The sequence below is a fragment of the Ursus arctos genome, unplaced genomic scaffold (genome assembly GCF_023065955.2).
Source record: "Ursus arctos isolate Adak ecotype North America unplaced genomic scaffold, UrsArc2.0 scaffold_13, whole genome shotgun sequence".
Taxonomy (NCBI): Eukaryota; Metazoa; Chordata; class Mammalia; order Carnivora; family Ursidae; genus Ursus; species Ursus arctos.
Window position 1 is genome coordinate 50,288,169 of NW_026622797.1, and position 21,408 is coordinate 50,309,576.

Sequence of the window (21,408 nt, forward strand, 5' to 3'; positions counted from 1 at the left end):
AAACCATGTTGAATGAATGAATGACTACAACTAACCTCGCCCCCACCCAAGTCTTCTATTTTTAGTGAAAAGTGACAAAAGGAAAATGACAATTCGTGTCAGGTGTCAGGGTTTTCATTAAAGATCAAACAAAAACCCAACAATTTCCAAGCCTGTTATAAGGTCAGTTCACATTCAAAGCACATTCCTATACCTTCTCTTTGGGTAACTGTAAGATTATGACTTTGAGACATGAAAATATAATATTAAATCATATGCAAGGAACATAAACAGCCTTACACAGAACAGCTCTTCCCCCCACCCTGACCGTCCCCTGCACCGGGCTCCACATTCCGCTCGCCCCCACCCCATTCTCTCCGTCTTCCCAGCCTCTCCTGCTACAGCTACAGCTGGAAAGGCAGGGGCGAGTTTTTTCACTTGTATTCCCAGTGTCGAGTCCCTGGCACAGAGGAAGTTTACTTCTTACATTAAAAATAGCAATCTTCTCTATTTAAAGCAAATTTGGAAAATTAAAGAGAAGTTTAAAAACACTTACACTACTACTATTACGACTATATATAATCACTGTTGACACACTGGTAGGGTTTCTTTTTCTGTTGTTTTTTTTACCCCCTGTATAGGCTACAAGAGTTTTCCCCCCTCCTGAATATAGCTGCATTCATTGCATATATGTGTACACTCAAAAAGTTCTTAATATAGACTGATACATTTTTGTAAGATCCTTTGACAGAAAGGTTAAAATTAAATGGCTGTCTGGCAAGACTCCCAACTTACTAAACCAAAAAAATGCAAGAAATCAGAACTGACATTGTGCTCACTTAATGGTTTTAACTATAAATAATTTTTTTAAAGATTTTATTTATTTGACAGAGACACAGAGAGAGAGAGAGAGAGAGAGAGCACAAGCAGGGAAAGCTACAGAGGAGAAGCAGGCTCCCCACTGAGCAGGGAGCCCGATGTGGGGACCCTGGGATCATGACCTGAGCCGAAGGCAGATGCTCAAATGACTGAGCCACCCAGGTGCCTCTAACTATAAATAAGTTTAAGTGTCTGAATCTTAATACTGAACTGGTAGGTAAAATATTGGCAGAAACTAGAGAAGATATTAAAAACATCTTAGTGCCATATATCTTTTTTTTCTGATTTTCTAAAAATATTTTTTTATGATGTGGTCTTTTGAAAACTTACATAGAATTCCATCACCAAGGCTTATGCAAAACAATGTCTTGCTTGGAACGTTAGGGGAGATTCAGGTAGCAGACGGGAAGTCGGGCTTGATGGCTTTGAAGGTCCCTCCTGACCTGGTTCTGTAGTGAATCAGAAGGAACAGCCTGCCCATGTCTGCAGCCTGGAGTGTAGTCCAGCCAGAATGGCCCCTGATGCAGCAAGGCCGTCAATGTCACCCCGAGAGCTTAATCTAATCGAGTTTAGTTAAGAACGCGATCAGTGCCTGGCAGATCACCTAACCTTTTACCCTAAAATAGTCGAATTGTGTCACGTATCTAATTAATTTGAATGGCACCTTTAATAACCAAGATAATATTTTCTCGGCAAAACATTGATGAATTCATGGCATTTTCCTCCTCTCTCTCTCTCTCTTTCTCTCTCTCAGTTATCTATTTTTTTGGCTTGGTATGGAGCAAAATGCCTGGGATCCAGATGAGAAATCAAAGGCATGGACCCCTCAGCAGCTGGCAGCCTGGGTCTCCCCAGGGCAGCTACACTGGTCCCGGCCTCACACAGGGGCTCTCCTGGGCCAAGGGGGCACCCCAAATCCAGGGCCAGAAAGGAAATGGGGCAAGCATGCAGATATCTTTCCCCCTTTAAGTACCACCTCTTTTTTTCTTTTTCAAGTTTTTATTTAAATTCCAGTTAGTTAACATAAGTCTACCGACAACTTTTAACTTCAATGATCTCTGTGGTTCACGCTCTTTTTCGTTTCATTAAAGCTGACGGATCATTTACCCTCAAAGAGGGGATTAAAATACAACCCAAATCACTATTTCAAAGAAATATTACTTTGAGTCACCTATCATATCACAGTTTTTTAAAAGAGGGTGAATAGTTGGTAATGACAGCTAAGTAAGACTGTAGCTTCTCCAAGAAATTTACAGAGTACGGAGTCAGGATATTCTGCTTCATGAAAGACATTAAAATAAGGAACAGCGGGCACTCTGACTGAACTCTCGGTCAGTGCGCCAGCGTCACCTTCCCTGCGTACGTTCAGACGTTAAATTATATGAATTATGGGTGTTAACATAATAGCTTTTACTTTCATGAAACCAGGTAAACAAAGCTTCATTCATTTGTTTTAGCGGCTCTTTTAGAAGGTTCTCTAATAACTCGGTCTTATCTTTTGTTTCCAACTGCTTATGACTGTGAAACAAAGTGTTCCCCTCAAACAATGATATCATTTTGTTCGAGACAGAGTTTATACAGACTTTTATTTGGTGTCTGGCCCTTTCTTCTAACACCTCCCGGGAGCCTTCTGTTCCCACCTTCCCATGACCACACGCAGCTGTTTCTCTGTTTCACAGAGGTTCCTAAAGCACCTGGCCAGTGGGTCCCCCGCCCAGGTTACCCTCAGTTATTTATTAAATCATGCCGCAGAATCAAGCGCCCCGCAGAAACCACAGCTTGGATTCTCTGATACTGATCTCCAGTCGAGTTACTTGAGAAACTGTTCTGAATGTATTTGCCTGTTGTCACCTTTTTTAAAAACCTAGCCACAGTCCAAATGTTAAGAGTTTATTTGAACATTTTCCACGTACTCAGCCTTAGTTCCTTAGATAGGGTTCCTAGTCCAATTCGGAGATGTCAATTTATTACCTTGATTTTTCTTCAGGAGTCTAAACGAACACACTGCATTTCTAATCTTCTTTGTAATATTTACAAATAAAGCATTAAATAAAACTGTTATGTGCTACAGTCTACTAGACCAGAGGAAAGAAAAACTTACTGCTAGAATAATTTTTGCAAGTTTAAGGCTGAGCAAGTCTGAACCAATATCAACTAGTTTATATAGGGTCTTCAGGAGAACACTTCTTCTCTTAAATTTATTTCCAAGCATGTTTCCTTCCTCTAAAGCGTGATGAAGTTGTGTGCAAGCAGCACAAATCGTTTCAATGTTTTCTTCTGTCAGAGCAAAGAGAGTAAAGCAGCACTTACTAATTAAGGTCAAGTTTTCAAGTGTGTCAAACACAGTGTAAGTAAAACCCCATAATTATTTCCCCGAACATCTTCAAATTCCTGAACTATGTTTTTTCCCTTCTCTTGCAATTTCCATCTATCTGAATTTTTTTTTGACCTCGTTGATCCACCTCCTACCATGTTGCCTTATTTACTAATCAGTCAGTTTATCTAGAACACACAGTCTTTCAAAGAGTGTATTAACGAATGCAATTGCACCAATTCCAGGTGGTCCGCTTTATTCCAAATGCCCTGCACCTCACAGTGCTCGCTTCAGTCTCAGGGAAATCACACCACTGTGTCTCCACCTAGTTCCACTGGCCTCGAATGTTCTCCTCACCTTCATTCCTACTGATTTGGGTCCATCAAGGCTCTGTTTACATTGTGGCTCCTCCAGAAAAGATGTAGCATTCCACATTCAACAAATACTACTTTGTACTTTGTTATTTTTCACATACCTATGTATGTCGTGTTCCATATCCAGGGCCCTCAAACAGATGTCACATTAAGTGAGGAGGAATCCTGTCTTTGTATCTTTGTATCAACAGAGCATGCTACAATGAGAATACTGGGCTTGCAACCTGTCACATAGTTCAGTAGATACTCGTTTTCTAATATATCTGCTGATGAAAATAATAATCGATATTTTTCTGTGAGAACAATGCTCATCATCTGAGAAAAGAGGGCTCAGAGGAAGCAAAAATCGCTCAAAACTGCCACCTCATCCACTATTACTTACGGGTGGTTACTACAAGAGAGGAGAATAAAAAGACTTTAGTTGGGAAACAGGAGAACCCTAGAACATTTTATTTTATAGTGAGAATTCTGAGGACAGCAATCTTTGAAAGTAGTGTCCATACCAATAGGCATATAAGGGAGAAAACTAGCACACAAAATGGAGCGTGAGGGGAAATCTAAGAATCCAAGTCTGAGATATTCAGTTGAAAAATATTATCTGATAGATTCCATCACAAAATTTAAAATTAGGAAACCAATCTTAAATAAATACCATAATGTGCTCTTAAAAGCCCACATAGAGGAAGCGTGCGCCTGAAGAAGGAAATGACTCAGGCCATTTTTAGCTCTTTTCAACAATAACATCTAAGAAAAAATGTTAAACCTCAATAGCTCGGTAACCTTCAATGCCTTTCGGTTATGCACTTAAATAAATGAATTTTTGGGAAATGACTTAGACTAACTTTAAATAAAAGGAAAAACCTGAGCTCTATTGTAAGAACACTTTTGTTTTGTTGTTTTATTCTTCTGTTCCTGGCAGTTTCTTCACAAACCCCAAGTCCAGGCCGTGGGCCACCCTCTGGCAGTGGGGAGACCTCAAGGCATTTTTCTAACACTTCCCTCTGCAAACTCTTCAGCCCCGTGGGTTCCATGAGGAGTAGCTGTCTTAGCTTAAAAGAAACTAAAAAAAGGAAGTTTCATGGGTCAAAGTATAAACTGTCGATCAAATTAACTCTTTATACCAGTTGGTTTGTTATAAATGCTGCAGAGCCTCGAAGACAACTTGAACTTAAGAGCTTTCAAGATTCTCAAGGGACTAAAGCTAGTGGGTAAAAGTTTGATAAGTAATAGAAAGCAATGTAGCCTCAAAGTAACTTCTCCCCATAAGATACTTATTAACTACAAAGGGGAAAATAGTAACTTGAGAGTAGAAAAACCTGGACACCGCCTTCCCCAAGTGATCAGAATTCCCGTCCCCCGTAGGAGACCAGATCAGCATCACGTGCCTGCCGCTCTGATGCACTGAGGAGGGCACCGCACCACTCAGGCCATATGCCCGCCCCAGATGCCTCATCTGGGGCTAAGTGTGGGAAAATACCAGACCAAACTCATCTGTCTACCAAATAATTGGCCTGTACTCCTCAAATACGTCAAGAGCACGAAAAGAGACATGACAAATAACTTGAACTTATGATCCATGATTTTCTTTTTCTATAAAGGAAATTATTAGGATAACTGGCAAAATTTGAATAATGTTTGTATAGTATGGTATGGTTGTTTCCAGATATGTAACAGAATGTCCTTGTGTCTTAAAATATATGTTAGAGTACTAGGGATATGGGACATCATGTTGGCAACTTGTTCTTAAATGGTTCAAAAAAGGAAAAAAGTGTGTGTGTGTGTGTGTGTGTGTGTGTGTGTATGCTGGGGGGTTACAGAGAAAACAAGAGCAAGAGGGAGGAAGCGAGAGAAGGAATAACGAAGCCAATGTGGTAAAATATTAATATTTGGGGAATCGAGGGAAGGGAATACAGGATTCCTTTGTATTATCCTTGACACTTTTCTGTAAGTCCGAAATTATGTCAAAATAAAAGGGAAAATAAGAAAGAAAGGCCCTCAAAAGCTCAAGTAATCCAGTCCTGCCACCATTCGCTATTCTTAAAGTTGAGGGGAGAGATGCCATACTTGAGAGCCAACAATGCTCTGCGAAGAGAGATTCATCCACATTTCAAATCCCAAACTCCAGTTCACTTTTCTCTGCTGGTGTCCCCAGAGCTCTCTTAAATCCTTCAGGCTGAAGACTTCCTTCGAGACAGGCCATCGTGCTGCAGGCCATCCTCCCCACTGTGCTCTTCCTAGCATGTTCTCCTTTTGAACCCTTGCTCAGACCGACTGCTCTCCTCACTAGTTCTTGCACACGTCTCCTAAAATAAAGGGCCCAAAGGTAAGCTGGCTTGCTAATCTGAGGTGAAAATTAGGAACTCCAGAAGGAGAAGTCATCCCTCGGGGTTTTGAGCTGCCGTGGACAGTGATGATGGTCCAGTCTAAGCCACCCCCACCTGGCATGTGAACACTGCCACGCACAGAGGTTAGGTGGCTCCCCACAGCCACATGCTTATCAGGACCAGAACCCCTGCCTGGGGCTCCCATTGAAGCCATGAACACGGCCAAGTACTAAAAGGGAGCCGAGGAGCAGTGAGGTTCTTTGAACCTTTTAGGAAGTAGGTCTTCTGCCTGACTTGCTTGCTTGCTGGGGAGGACTTACACACCCTGCTTCTCCAAGGGCCTCTTCCTGAGCCTATCATGCTGGTTTGCTCACCCATGGGGTACTCGTTCCACAGTGTCTACTGAGGGCTCCTGTGTACTGTGTGCCAGGCGCTGAGCTTAGCGGGGCCGTGACGGTGACTACAGAGGGGCCCATTTCAACCTCAGAAATGGAATCCCCAGGGAGTGGCAAAGGAGAGAAAGCAGGCGCCATTCTCTCTTTCTCTCTCTCTCTCGCTTTTTTTTTTTTTTTAAAGATTTTATTTATTTATTTGACAGAGAGAGACAGCGAGAGAGGGAACACAAGCAAGGGGAGTGTGAGAGGGAGAAGCAGGCTTCCTGCTGAGCAGGGAGCTCAATGCAGGGCTCGATCCCAGGACCCTAGGATCATGACCGGAGCAGAAGGCAGATGCTTAATGGCTGAGCCACCCAGGCGCCCCCAGGGCCCATTCTCTTGACAGGCTTTCCATGTCAAGAGACCCATTCATCATGGGCCTTCCCTGTTGGGGAACTTCACAGTGCAAGAGCTGGGCACATCCCAGGCCACTTCCAGCTCTGAGCGGCACTCCCAACAGGTGTGGTAACCTTAGGAGAGTAGGACATACACTTTTGGATCTAGAAAACCATGGGCACGCCTCCCAGTTATGAGACTTAGTCAAAGTTTCAGGGGCTTGAAATCTGTTTTAATCTTTCACTTTCGTGTATTAACTGCCACCCCAGAGAGTTCAAACCAGCATTTTCTTCAGCAGACAGAAGGTGATAATTAACACGTATTCCATGGGGAGTTTTAGAAGTAGGCTCTCTTCCCGAATTTAAAGTATCATTTTTACTCACTAAAAGTTAGGTTTACATGTATTTCGTACGTACACTACTGGGTGAATAAAGAGGTAACTTCATTTGTTTCTGAACATGTTCGCAGAAATGGTAGTCAAAGCATACTAAAAATATCAGGGCAATGGGGAACACAGAAATAACTACAGGTGTTCTCAATTTAAAACAAAAACTTTTTCTGTTACCCTTTTCTAATTGGTGCAAAATCGGTGCGATCCTTGTATTCCAAAAGACTTCGTCTACTTCTATTTCTGTCTCCTTTTCTTGCACGTCGGCTTTTGAGACTGTGAAAGAAATCCAGGAGAAAGCCGTGAACACGGGGGTGTATCCGGAGCACCATCACAAGTCGCTGTTCATCACTAAAATCAATCAGCTCTGGAATTAAAGGACACCTTGCCCCCTAAGCCCAACTAATTCTAATTAGAACTACGTGTCTTTCCATCAAATCACCCCACATCAAACTCAGATAAGATCATGTAAAGAAATCAGAACTTTAAACTCTGGTGAGGACACTGCATGATGTCTTAAGCTTTGAAGTGTTGGAATTATTGTAAGGCAAATGGTCGTTTTTGTTTTTTTGTTTTTTTTTTAAGTCAGCTCTGCACCCAACGTGGGGCATGAACCCACGACCCCGAGATCAAGGGTCTCACGCTCCACCGACTGAGCCAGCCGGGCGCCCTATAAGGCAAATAGTTTGAGTTATTTTTTATTTAAACTTAACCACTCTGTAATGCGGGACAAACAGAAAACTATAGATATGTAAAGAATGAGGATTTTGAAAATGTTTAATGAAAACTTTTCTAAAAGGAAGGCCTGCAGAGAGGCTTTCTTTCCTATAGAAAATGAAATGGCCACATCATTTTAATGCCAAGTGACTTTGTGCAGGGTGGTGGGAAAGGCCCGTGCTGTGGGCACTGACAGATCTCGGTTGAAATCCCAGCTTCATTATGGATGCACTGGGTGGCTGGGGTCTGGTTCCTTATCCTTTCTGAGCCTCATCAGTGAAACAGAGATGAAAATCTTTGCCTTCGGGGCTATGAGAATTAAAAGACATGACACAGGTAAAGCTCAGAGCCCGGTGCCTAGCATTTAGGATCACTCAATAAATGCGAATTTCAATTTCCTGATTAAAGAACAACAGGCCACCGCTGTCTGAGGTTTATCCGGCTGCATGTTACCACTGACTCAAGATTAGATGCTGCCTGGGAACGTAGGCTCCAGAAGAGGAATAGCTACCATTGGCTGGGGCCTTGAAGAGGCAGCGTGCCTCTACGGAATTTTTATAACACAATGGGGAGGTCCCCAAATTGTCTCCTTTTTCCAGATGAACAAAGTGGGGCTCAGAGGCATTAAGCTACCTGCCCAAGGTCATACAGCTCCACAGCCCTTGCTCCTGACCTCTATGCCATTCCACCCACAGCAAAAACAGTAAACTGAAAGGTGACTTTGGAGGGAAATGTGAAACATATTAGAAACTGCAAACCATGATTACATTTCACACAGGAAATGTACCCCACTATCTAAAGCACAGACAGTGTAGCTGGAGGGGGCACCGCGGTACGGACTCTTAGGAACAATGCCAAAGACATAGTCCTTAGCTTCCCTTCTTCTTTCCTCTCCCTCCCTCCTCATAAGGCCCTCTCGTGGCACCCAGTCTATATTGGTTCAGAGTGGACCCAGTGCCAACACTCAAATGCCCACAGTGGGTGCCTAGCTCCCAAAAATGTCACACGAAGAGTTAGATATGATAGGGACAATCAGGGTTTCGTAGAAAGGGAGGAAGAGAGCGAGAGCAGTGAAAAGGCATATGGCCTATATATTTCTAGGCTATTTTAACTGGGGAAAAATAAAAAGACCAGCTGACCAGGGACGCCTGTTAAGAGCATAGGTTCTAGAATCACAGTCTGGGTTTGAATCCTAGCTCTGCTGGTTGACTGTGGGCAAGTTCCATCACTTTCCTTCTATAGAATGGGGTAACGATAGTCATCTCCACGTATTGGGATTATGGGTTATTAATTCCTTTTATATGCTCCTGCATTTTCCAAAATCTCTCATGCATTCGTGTTACTCCTGAGAAGAAGAAAAAAATACTATACGTATTAAACTTCCCAAGCACATGGTGATGATGTCACCCAGGAGAAGCAGGAAAGCTATGCAATTCACCCATCCCTCCAGGGCCTAGGCCTTCCTCTAACACTGCACACTGGAACAGCCACCCCAGGTGCAGTGAGTCCAGGCTTGCCTTTTATCAAACCTCCCTGACACCAAAAGGGGACCGTGCACACCAGGCATGAGGAGCCCTTGAGCAGAAAAAGTAGATAGAAAGGGGTTGTCAATAAAGCTGTAATGCAATAGTATAGGTGTGCTGTCTATAGTTTAAATAGCAAAGTTTCCCATCACTTGTCTAACCCATAAGGAAAAATCACCCCTTATCTGAAGCCTTTGGACCAGATGTGGTTTGGGAATCCAAAAATTTTGCATTTTAATAAGGCAAAGGGTGCGCACACTGCACATTACACACCAGCCCCGGCAGGGTCTTCTGGGGCGGGGTATGTGCATATTTGCACGAACAAAGCAAAGACAATTCTTGGCTTCCCATCGGTTCGGGTCAGGCATTGCCACCAAATGAGTTTGAAAAATACTTCGGCTTTCACAGCCTTCCCAAGCTTCAGTCTGGGGATTTCAGAACTGCAGATAATGGACGGTAGACCACCATCTCAATCGTTTGGGTCATTGCTTTTATGAGTCTACCCTAACGTCTATAAATTACAGGTATGGACTCGAAAAGTAAACCTGAATATTCAAGCAGTATAAAACCCGTGGTTGTTCATATTCCCAGGTATCAGACCAAGTCCAAAGCATGTGAATACAGTCAATATATATCAAGGCAAGCGAAAAGCCAGGAGATAATAAGTCAGACAAATGACTTAATCACCAAATATTTATGGCACGCTTAAAATTTACTAGAAATACAGACTCCAAGTCCAATAAGTTCAAATCAGCATTTTTACCTCCTATGCAATATGCTCTTTAATAGAATAGCTCTATGAGGAACGATGATTATTAATCTGTTTCTTAAGACAAACAAAATCAGTAACACATTCACCCCGGGAAGAGTGGAATTACAGGGGTGAGGCAGAAATCACAGAGCGGTTTATTTAACCTTGGGAAAGGAAAGGCCCTTGCAGGCCCTTCTGAATGTTTCTAAGACTTGTTCCTTCTCAGAGCAGAAGTCAGCCAGACACTGTGGTGTAAGGGTTCCCTTTCAACCCTGTCCCAAGAATTGCAGGGCGAGCAGTTGTGTTCGGCCATGACCTTTCCAGGTCTCCACCCACTCATGCACCTCCCCCAACTCTTTCTGCAAAAATCCCATTTTATATAACTAAGCCACTCTCCACTCTAGCAACTGAAGCGTGGAATCCTGTGATTACTCTTTAAGATCTACAAAAACTAAATAAAGTTTGCCTCAGTCTTGGGCAACAACCTAATATTGTAGAAAGCACTTTCATCTAGGTTCACAGCTTGCTAAATATAAAAATTATGATTCAACAGGAAATTGGGTAAGTCAAGCAGAAATTTCAGCATGTTTTTGACGATTTTGCTGTCTCAGTGGTTATAGTTTTTAACCACAGCTTTGAGTTCTGGACACAAAAACTTGACACAATGTTTATTGGCTGATGTTTTTAGCAAGTAAATGTAAAATCCTTAGCAACAATGCTGATGCGGAAATCAGTCTAAGATTTTCCTGAGTGTTACAGAAATTCCTATTGGCCACAAAAGTCATTTTATTGATAAGAAATTAGTTTTGAAAGTGATAAAATATTTTTTGAAACTGATATTAATTTGGTTTTATGAAATTTCATGTGTGCAAAAAAAAAAGTGTGGAAAATATAGCTAACACCTGTGTACCCACAAATAGTTTGGTCAAATATTAACGGTATTTTTATCTTCCCCTTTATTTCAAAGAAATAAACATTACAGCTATAGTTGCCTCCCCCTATCCATCTCCCCTCCTCCCTCTCCCTCCAAGGGTCACCACCATTCTAAATCGGGGGTTATTTTTATGACTTTACCTGTCACCACATAGATCCGTATCCATAAACAACATATGTCATTGTTTTTGCAACTTAACATTTTCATGTAATATGTTTGTACTCACTTCAGTCAATATTATAAGTGTGACTGCTCTATTTCATTGCATGAATACGTTTTGCATCATTTCTAGCCTGTGATTTATATTGTTATACATTTTTTTCCCAAACAGCTTAAACCCCCAAAGGCTGCCTTCATGCAGTTAATGTAGTTTCACTTAAGCGAGCGATGATTTTGAACTCCAGTTTTGAACTCAAGAATTATGTTGATGTCAAGTTTTGCAATTTTCCAGATGCTTCTACAAAATAATTTCTTGCACACTCATTACGACCGTCATCTATAGAGTTTGAGGCACTAGAGCTGGGTAATGGTTAGAATTTTAAGACTGTTGTGAAAATAATAAAAATTTCTAAAAATAAATGTTGACGTGTGGCCAAGTTGGAGGCAGTGACTGGAGTTTGCAAACAGTGAGCCAACATGAGACATCTTCGGTGCAAATGTTTTTCCTACAAGTGGAGACGCTGAAGATGAAAAAGCCCCAGGGACCTCTCAGCAACAAGCACCTCACCTGCTCTGGTGTGCGGTCCGCTCAGGTCTGAGCCGTGGGAACACAACGAGGCTCTCGAACGCCTCTTCCCGTGGTCCCTAGGAGGGAGAGGAATACACACAACACTCAGCACAAAAACCAAAGCATTTCTCTTTCTGTAAGTGTGGAGTCGGCTAAATGCAGGTTGTGAAGAAAGCACAGAGGATTGCTTATAAGACGGGGTTTGGTGAGCTATAATCCTCCAATCAACATCTGATTTCCAACCAAGATTTATCTATCAAAAAACAAGTCAGAGCTGTTTCATAGTATTAAATACAGTTACTAGAAACAACAACAACAACAGCAACAAAAATCCCAAGTTTACTTTGCAAATCGAAAAAACTGATGAAGGATATATACCACAAGAGGTCACTGTTACAATGAGAAAGAACTTGGGTCTGTGGGAATCACGGAGGACAAGCGCTGAGCAGCTGGAAATGACCCTTTCTCTCTGCGCACAAGGAAATTGTTCCCAAATTGGTCAGATGTGCCCCAGGGCACAAAGCAGGGTCGGCTTTAGAGCCCCGCTCTCATAATTTCCGATTCACAGCTCTATTTCATCACAGAGTGTCCTGTTTCTACTTTAAAAAATTCATTAAATTAAGATTCTTTGAAAAATGCTTTATTTTCCGAAATAATTTAAATGTGAAAAAAACTGAAGGTAAATTCAAGCAGCCCCCAGATGACAAATATTTTGTGTTCTAAATAAAGAGTAGCAGTTGGCCAATAGTAGGATTATATTGCCAGGGTTTTGTTTTGTTGTTTAGGTTATATTTCATGTAGAGACCATCCAGGAAGGATACAACTTTTCTTTAGCTACAGCTGACACTTAAAATTACTTAAAAATATCTGTACACAATTCCAAGGTAAAAAACACTGAGTGCAAGTTTTACAACAATATTTTTTTTTGGTCATCAAATAAAAGATTTGCCCCAAAAAATCACAAAGAATGCATACACGTGTGGCCAGGGTCACTCACAAACACCCAGACATGTGCTTGTGCAGTAAGATACCCGGTAAATGTTCAGTGCTGTTCTTGGCCCTTGGCCTTTATTGCTGCCCAAGGATTAGCTTCTCCAAATACCATTTTCCCCATAAACATGTCCCTTTTCTAAACACTTGATTTAACACTTCTTTTTATCATTTAGTAGAGAAAAGATCAAGCTAATCTTTCCCAAAATGTCTAATTATTTCATACCCTGAAACAATTGCTTTATTCCCACGCAGTGTAAAAACATAGATCTGGTAGCAAGAGGTCTCTGGCCAATCAAAGGAAGAGTATGGGGATGGGATCTTCTGTGTCAACCTCTCAGAGCTGAGATTCAAATGGAACAGATCTAATCTACCCTATGAGAAGGTAAAATACCAGAAGTTTGACAGGGTGTGAAGCCAAGGAAATTCTTAATACTTATCACTCCTAAAAATCACGAGAAAGTCTGAGAACGATAGAGGCAAGGCCTTCTTTTCATTATTGTCCTAAACAATTATTGAAACCGAGCAAGATAGTTTTCAACTAATGGCTTTCCAAAGTCACTGGTCCATTCTCTTTGAGTCATGGCCACTGATGAGGTCACCTCCCTGGGTTGGGGGAGGAGGGTGGAAAGAAGGGTCCTTCTTCTTAGGATATACCAAAACTCAACAGTGCTGGGTCCTACTGGTTCTCAAGAAGAGCACAGGATTGGGATTTACTAACACTTCCTATGATCATCAGTGTACCGTGGTTGAGCTTGCAGGCTCTGAACCCAAACTCCTGGGTCCTGGGTCCAACATTTATCAGTTTTGCAGATTTGGGCAACTTACTTAAGCTTTTGGCCTTGGTTTTCTTATCTTAACATGAGGGCAATGCCTCTCCTTAGTAACAGTGACTGGTACATTCAAGAACTCCATAGTCCATATTAGTTTTCTCTTTTGTTCTGAATCACCAAGCATCTGTCTGAATAGTCCAGTACTGGATGTTATTGTGATAAACAACAGATAAAGCATTGCCCTGAAGAAGTCTAAAATCTACTTTGAGGAACTAAGCAACTTTTTTTAAATGGAAAATTCCAAGGGAGTCTCTAATCAAGTGCTAGATTGTGAAAGCCAGCAGGTTATGAGAACTAGACGGATGCGGAGAAGGAAGTGATGAGTGGTGAGAGGGAGAAGGGGGCCACAAAGTGGGTCTTAAAAGAATAAAAGTGGGACCAGCAAGTGATAGCACCACTCTCAGGAGGGGAGGAGCGTGAGTGAAGATAAAGAGGAACAAGAGCAGCCCGGGAGTCAGGGCAGGGGATAATTGCACAGGGCCAGCAAGGTAGGAATAGGAGGTTTCTGCTGAGACACACTAGGAACAGCTGTCTGCATCTCTGGGGAGAGGCGATGGCCCAGGCTGATCGGCACTGAGGAGCTGTCATAGGTTCTAACATGAGGAAGTAATGGGCTCTTGGAGTTGTGGCAAGAGTATTCAGGAGACTTGGAGACAAGTAACAAGAACTAATTCTTTGGGGGTGCCAGTAGGACCGGAGAAAAAGGAACAAATTGAAGAGAGCCTGCAAATGAAAAGTTGACAGGATGATTTCAGGCAGAAGAAAGAGCAGAAGGTAGGCCTGGAGGAACAGGATAGCAGGGTTGCCATCAACAGAAACGGGAAGGTTAGGGTGTAGAATAGTTTGAGGAGTAAAGCACACGTGAGGTTTGCCATATGGAGTTTTAGAGGAAAAATGGAGGCTCAGCAAAGGAGATGTGGAAACCAGGGAAGGAGCACTGTAATAGATAAAAGTGGTACACAGGGACTAGAATCATCAGGTGTGTGACTCAAAGACCAGAATCTCAGGACCAAGCCTTGTCAGACACTCGTGTAAAGAACAGAAAGGGGAAAAGAAACCCAAAGAAGAGAAGAAATTAAATATGTTGTCATGCAGCCCAAGCATGATTAACAGGTCAGAGGTGAACACTGAGGAAGAACGTCCCATCTGACCAGGGTAAGCCTAACCAGGTTTCTGGGGAGCAGGACAGCTGAAGTCCCACAACCAGAGTGAGGTGGGGAGAGAGGCATCAAGAAAAGAAAATCCCTTCTCCGCCAAAGAAGAGAACAGATGCACTTATAGTTAATGGAAATCGTTCTCCTGTAACTTCTACCCCCAAAACCTTAGTTCTATGTACTAATCGAAGCCACATGAAACAAAGCTTTATCCTTCTTCTTCTTAATAATTCTTCACATACTTAAAAATGTGTTTACCACTTAATGTCCTCTCCTAGGGTTTCAATCCCATGGTTTTATTAGCTACATTATCAGCTAAATATTATCACATTTATTAGCTGTGTGACGTCAGGTGCGTTTTCCACCTAAGCTTGGGTTTCCTCATCTATAGCTGAGGGGAGGTAAACACTAGTAACCCTCTATATAAGGTTGTTGTGAGGATCAGATGATAAAATGTGGAATCACTAGCAGAACTCCAGGTGTCTAGTAAGTCCTCAGTCAGTGTGGGCTATCATTGCAGCTGTCATCACTGATGTCATTGACAAACTTCTCCAGTCCCTTCAACTCCTCCTTGTAGGACGTGGTTTCACATCTCTTTGTCAGCCTATTCAGTTACTCCAAGAGAGTGTCATTTTGTCTGGATCCCTTTTAAAGTCTGGAACCCAGCACTGAGCGAAAAGTATGGCCTGAGGAACAATGAAGAGAGATTCTAAATAATACAGCCGAAGACTACATTAGTGGTTTTAGTGGTCACATCACAGTGTTAGTCAATTCTTGTATTTTCTCACATATGCAGCTAAGGCAGATCTCCCCCATCCAGGGTGGACTCATTAAATTTCACAGTGTTATATTTGGCAAAAGGTTCCCATCTATCAGATGTGTCTAGATCTTGATTCAGTCATCCAATATAATTCTTCTTCCAAGCTTCCTCTTCCAAGTTGTCAAAGACCATAATTAATTTTTGTGCAATGATATTTGATGTCCAACAATAAAACAATCCCAGAAATTATTCTTTAAAGCTCTTTTGTGAACTTCTTCTTAGAGGCAGAATAACACCATTTAATTAGTTAGGGTATCTTCATCTACAAATAACAAAAAAACTAATTCTAACAGGCTTAACCAGTAAATGGAATGTGTTGGCTCACATAACCTAAAAGTCAGACACTAGGGTGGGTTTTAGGTGTGGTGTGATCAGGGCGTTAGCTCTATCTTTCTGCAGTTCTCTCAGTTCTGCCCTTCCTTCAGTTCCATCTGTAATCAGGTGGGAGTACAGAAGACAGCAAGATGGCTAGGGCATTCCCAGGCCCCTGATCTACTGCCAATATGTTTCAGAGCAAAAGCAAGGTCTTCTCTTCCCAATCACCGACAAGAGTCCTACATTTGACTGAATAACCAGAACCAAGCTCTCCAGCTAAGGCAACGCCATACACAGACTGCCTGTGTTACTAGTGCTCATCCACCACTCAGTCACATTGGCAACATCTACTTCCGGACCATATATACACTGAAGAAATAAAGTATATTTCTTTAAAAATATTCGACAACTCAGATTGCACTGTTATTTAGACAGCTTTTCCAATTAAGCCAGAGATCAGAAAACTTCTTAAAAAGAAAACTTCTTAAAAAGCCAGACAATATATATTTTATACTTTGCAGGCCATATGGCAAAATAGAGGCTACCATGTAAGTACTTTTGTAACCATTTAAATGTAATGACTTAAAAACGTATAAACCGTTCTTGGCGCAAGGGCTGTAAAACAAAATGAAACAAAACAGGTGGCTGGCCGGACTTGGCTCCTGGGCTATAGCTTGTTGACTCCTGCTTTAAAGCAGTAACTATAAAGACATTAAGAAGGATTTGGAATTAAGGTGAAAAAAAAGCAATAAATTTATTTCCATTTGGAAAAAAATTACATGTAAGAAAATGGGAAAGGAAATCTTAAAGGTATGTTTAAAATTTTAAAGTGTATTTAAATTTTAAATGTGCTCATTATCATAAGCATATGATAAAAAGAAAATTTAGCAAATTTGGAGCTAAACTTTCCCTTTCCCTAAGAAAAAGACACTTCATTTTTAGAATTAGACTTAAATTGTATAGATTCAAGTCAGGAAGTAAATATTGTAGGCTTTGCAGCCATACAGCCTCTATAGCTATTCAACTCCGCTGCTGGAGTGTGCACACAGCCACAGACAAGAGCTGAATGAACATGTCTGTGTTCCAATAAAACTTTATTTACAAAAATAGGTAATAGGCTCAATTTGGCCCGTGGGCCTTGGTTTGCTTACCCTTGCTTCATAGTCTCTTAGATTCTTTGCCTGCAATTTGAGAAGGCCACCACCAAGGAGTGGGGGGTGGGAGGGAAGGTCCCTTAATCATGTCTTTGTGGCCTGAAGCGTCAGATACATAGTTTCCAGACGTATTAGCATTAAGAACATTAGCATTCTGTCTCAATAACTAATGTTAAAAATAGAATTCTACTTAAACAGTTACACACAAGCACAAAGAAATGGAAGAATATGATTTTAAAGTAAGATTCATAAGGTCAAAGTTTTAGTCCTCCAAGGTATCTATAGCATTGGGTTGTGGCCCAAGATTTTTAAAAATACATATCTTAAAATTACACATATAATCTTCGTATCTTTTTCAGTAACCACGAAGTGGTTATTATTCGAGCTCTACATATATAAACCTGATTAGACACAACTTTGTAGCTAACCATGTTAGCTTCACTTAGTTAAGCTCAAATTCCCTTGGCTTCAAGTACAAGCCCACCAGTTCATGCTTGCCTTAACCTTCAGAGCCCCACAGCTTTAAGGCACTTCGTGTGAAAAGCCCTGTAACTTCCCACTGCTGCAGCCAAGAGGACTTCCTCATGGGGGAGAGGGGCTGAGCCTGCCCTCTTCCCCAACACGTTACTATAGACGCTGGCCCTGCACAGCTTCCCGTCTCTTCTTCCCCTCTACCGTCCTGATGGGCTGCTGACACATGGCCATCTTCCACCTCTGTTACAACCTCTGCTTCCCCATCGTCTCCTCTGTCCCAGGCTCTCCCCTCTCCCGGTCCTTCACTCTGCTGCTGGAGTCAGTCTTCAGCTGGAAACTTCCCAGTGGCTCCCTGCAGCCTACAGTCCTCCCGCACCAGCCCATCTGCCTTTCTTCGAACCTGCTGCCACCAAGTCAAACACCCCTCCACTTCTGCCGCTCCTTTAGCAAAGAACACCACGTCCCATCCTATTGAAAATCAGCCTCCAGAAGCATCCCGATCCCACGTACCCCAGGAAACCTCCCCTGATCATCAGGTCAGAATGAGGTGCTCTCACACCTAAACTCCCAGGACACATGCTTTCACTCCCCCAGCACCGGAGTTAATCACTGAACAATGCTTCCCAAACTTTCCTGTGCATTCAAATCACCTGGCTGTCTTATAAAAATGAAAATTCAGACCCAGTAGGTCTGGGATGGGGCCTGAGATGCTGCATTTGTAGCAAGCTCCCAGGTGATGTGGATGCGGCTCTTGCAGAGACCACGCATGAGCAGTAAGCCCACTGTCACGTAAGCACCTCATGGGCAGAGTCCATTTCTCCGCTCCTATCGCCACCATCCCCCCTCCTGCACCCCCGACCCCTCAGCACGGGGCTTTGCTTACCAAGAAAAGCTTATTAAATGGAAATGGTTGAATAAGGTGGGATTCTGCAAAACCATTCTGGCCAGTGCCTCTCTTTTCCGAATGGAAACGGTTTCTCAGCCACATGACCCTTAATTTCTTAAAATAATAATGACTTCATTATTTTTGAAAAAATGACATATTTATTAATTTTTAAGGCCAGGCAATATAAGAAAGTACAAAGATTAAAAAAAAATCATCCAGGATCCCACCACCCAGAAATAAATATTAATATACGGTAAACATCATTCCAGACATATTTGCACATATTCAGATGAAAAGAGAAAAGAAAGAACAGAAGAGTGATTTGGAGGGAGGGCAGGTAAAGGATACATATAAATAGGATCATACCATACATGTCACTGTAATTTTAAAGTATTCAGTATAAATTTTAATTGAATTTAACAGAGAAACAGAAATTGAGATGAAACTGAAGGAATTGTAGAACTTCAGATGAATGAGTCTTCCCAAGAGATATTAGTTTCTAAAAGATCTCTCTGAAGTTAAGAAAAAAAAATGAAAAACATTAGAATGCTGAAATATTCTTTTTTAAATTTATATTTCAATTTCAGACTGTAGCTACTGACAAATCTATTCCCTCTTATCAAGTGAAATAATTGGCTCTCACACTTCCTCCCAAGTACTGGTTTGGGTTATTTATATTACTATTACATCATTAAGGCTTCTGTTCCATAACCATCATTTTCAGAGTTTTGATTCACTATGAAAATAAAGTCGATACTCACCATGAATGCCTCCTCATTTCTGAATTTTGACTCATCATTTTGATGGCAAAGAGTTTTCTAGGGGCACCTGGGTGGTGGCTCAGTCGGTTAAGCATCCGACTCTTGGTTTCGGCTCAGGTCATGCTCTCAGGGTCATGCGATGAGCCCCTTGTGGGCTCTGCACTCAGCATAGAGTCTCTTTCCCACTGCTCCTCCCCCTGCCCTCGCTCTCTCTCTCTAATACATACATACATACACACATTCTTTTAAAAGAAAAGTTTTCTAGAAAGTGCATGTGTGATACAGTCCCCAAGTTCATTCACATTTGGAAATGTCTATCTGTTGCCTTTTTCCCGAACACCAACACAATCTTGGGCTATCCTTCTCATACTCAGGACTTCATAGACATCACTGCACTGTCTTCTGACACTGAGAGGTGCTCTAATAAAGCCAGAGGCAGCCTGCCTTTTCCTCCTTTCATGGGACGTGCTTATTCAGCCTGGATGGCCACAGGATACTTTCTTCCATTTATCCACCCAATCGACAGTCACTAAGTGAGTGTGTACTATGTCCTGGGTAGTGTTCTAGTGCTGCACATGGTTGGAAGTACCTAAGTGTGAAGCAGTCCATGTAAAATTTTGTTGACGTGTCCACTGAGATTCAGATTCAAATTTTTATTTCAGAAAGATGTCTCTTCCCTTGTCAGTTGGTTCTTGTGAATATCAAATGAGCTAACATAGGTACATCACTTGGAAGAGTACGTGGCACTAAGTTGCTGGACGTGAGCTAGTACTAGGAAGGGTGGGGGGAGAGGAGGAAGACTCTCTCCTTGGGGATGCAAGTGCCATGTCTCCTGTCTTACCTCAATTGCTCTAATCGTTTTCATATCTTCGCATTCATTTCTTTTTGTCGGATTTCTTCCAGCCTGTACACCATGTCTCATTGCATTTTTTCTGTTTTTATTCTCACTTTATTTCTAATATGACTTTCCTCTCTGTGTTTATACATTTTTCTTTTATTCCTTGAGAACTGCAAACATATTTTTCATCTCTTTAGGGAGCTTAGAATCTGTAATTAGAATTCTTATAACCCAAAAAAGAGCTTCTTTTCCCTTTTATAAAAAACTTTTGACACTACGGAAAATTGTTTTAATTCTTGTTTTTAGAGGAGAATACCTTTTGTGATCCATTTTCTTCATCTGTCTTTTGTTATGCTTTTACACATCTGTGCTCGAGTTCTATGTTAACTCTTGTCTTCCTATTTATTTATCTTTGAACAGAGCTGCTTACTTGCTGGAGAATGAAGAGGCTCCAGAGAGGGGGAGAATCAGGGTGTTCTGTAGCTTCAACTTGAGTCAGCTTTCTTCAACATCCATTCACTAAGTCTGTTCTTTTTCTTGACCTGAAGCTTAGTCTGTGTGTGGCAAGTTGCTGTGACTCACAGAAAAGCCCTGTTCCGTGATAGGCTCCTGGAGTTTGACCCTAGCGAACTCCCTCCCCCCACCTCGACACGCACGCACACAGGCACGCACCAGCTGGCCTACAGGAAACCAGGAGATCGTCGCCCTCAGCATCATCCTCCTTGTCCTTTCACCATCTGGATCCTGAATGAGGTCTTTACAGGGACATCTCCACATTTTCTGTGGCTGGCCCACACCCTTAAGTCTCATTTCTTTAATTAAAGACTATCGGATGTATACCTTTCTGAACTAAGAGACTTACTCTTAGTTATATCTGTTTCTTGGTCTAAGTCTGAGGAGGTCGGTGTCTGCTCTCGAATTACCCCTTGTCTTTTATCTATACTTCATAGAGTCCAGCAGTTTAACTAGACTCCTGGTTGCACTACTGCAAGTGACAAAAGTCTAATTTGAAGTACTACAAGCTGTCCCTGTCAAAATCATGAAAGGCAAGAAGAGAAAGAAAGAAAGAAAGAAAGAAAGAAAGAAAGAAAGAAAGAAAGAAAGGAAGAAAGAGAAGGAAAGGAAGAAAGAGAAGGAAAGAAAGAAAGAGGAACATATTGGTTCACAAAACAGAGCAGTCTACAATGTGGACACGGTGGCCTCAGGCACGGCTGGATCTAGGGGTATATGAATCATCAAACTTGGTCACGATCTCCATTTCCTTAGCTCTGTTTATATATCACATCCCCCCTCAGAGTCACCCTCCACGAGGCAATGAAAGGGCCACTGTTGGCTCTAAGAGCACATCATCCTTGCAGCTTATAACGTGAGAGAGCACTTTCCTCACAGGCTTTGGCAGAAGGCCCAGAGGGATCAGTGGGCCTGTTTTGGATCAGGTGCCCGCCTCTGAATGAACTGCTGGGGGCTGGTGGATTGGAGAAATTGGAAGGCCAGTCCGGGGCC

At 42.0% G+C, this 21,408-nt stretch overlaps 1 protein-coding gene across 1 annotated transcript in view; it reads right to left on the reverse strand.

Annotated features, from left to right (window-relative positions):
* ARMC2 (armadillo repeat containing 2) overlaps nucleotides 1–21,408 on the reverse strand; it is a 97,894-nt gene that overhangs the window by 49,331 nt on the left and 27,155 nt on the right. Inside the window, exons 6-8 of the mRNA XM_026511679.4 lie at nucleotides 11,681–11,757; nucleotides 7,206–7,304; nucleotides 2,960–3,135 (exon numbers count right to left, since the gene is read on the reverse strand). Of these exons, the coding sequence (XP_026367464.2) occupies nucleotides 2,960–3,135; nucleotides 7,206–7,304; nucleotides 11,681–11,757 (352 nt within the window). The remainder of the gene's footprint in view (nucleotides 1–2,959; nucleotides 3,136–7,205; nucleotides 7,305–11,680; nucleotides 11,758–21,408) is intronic.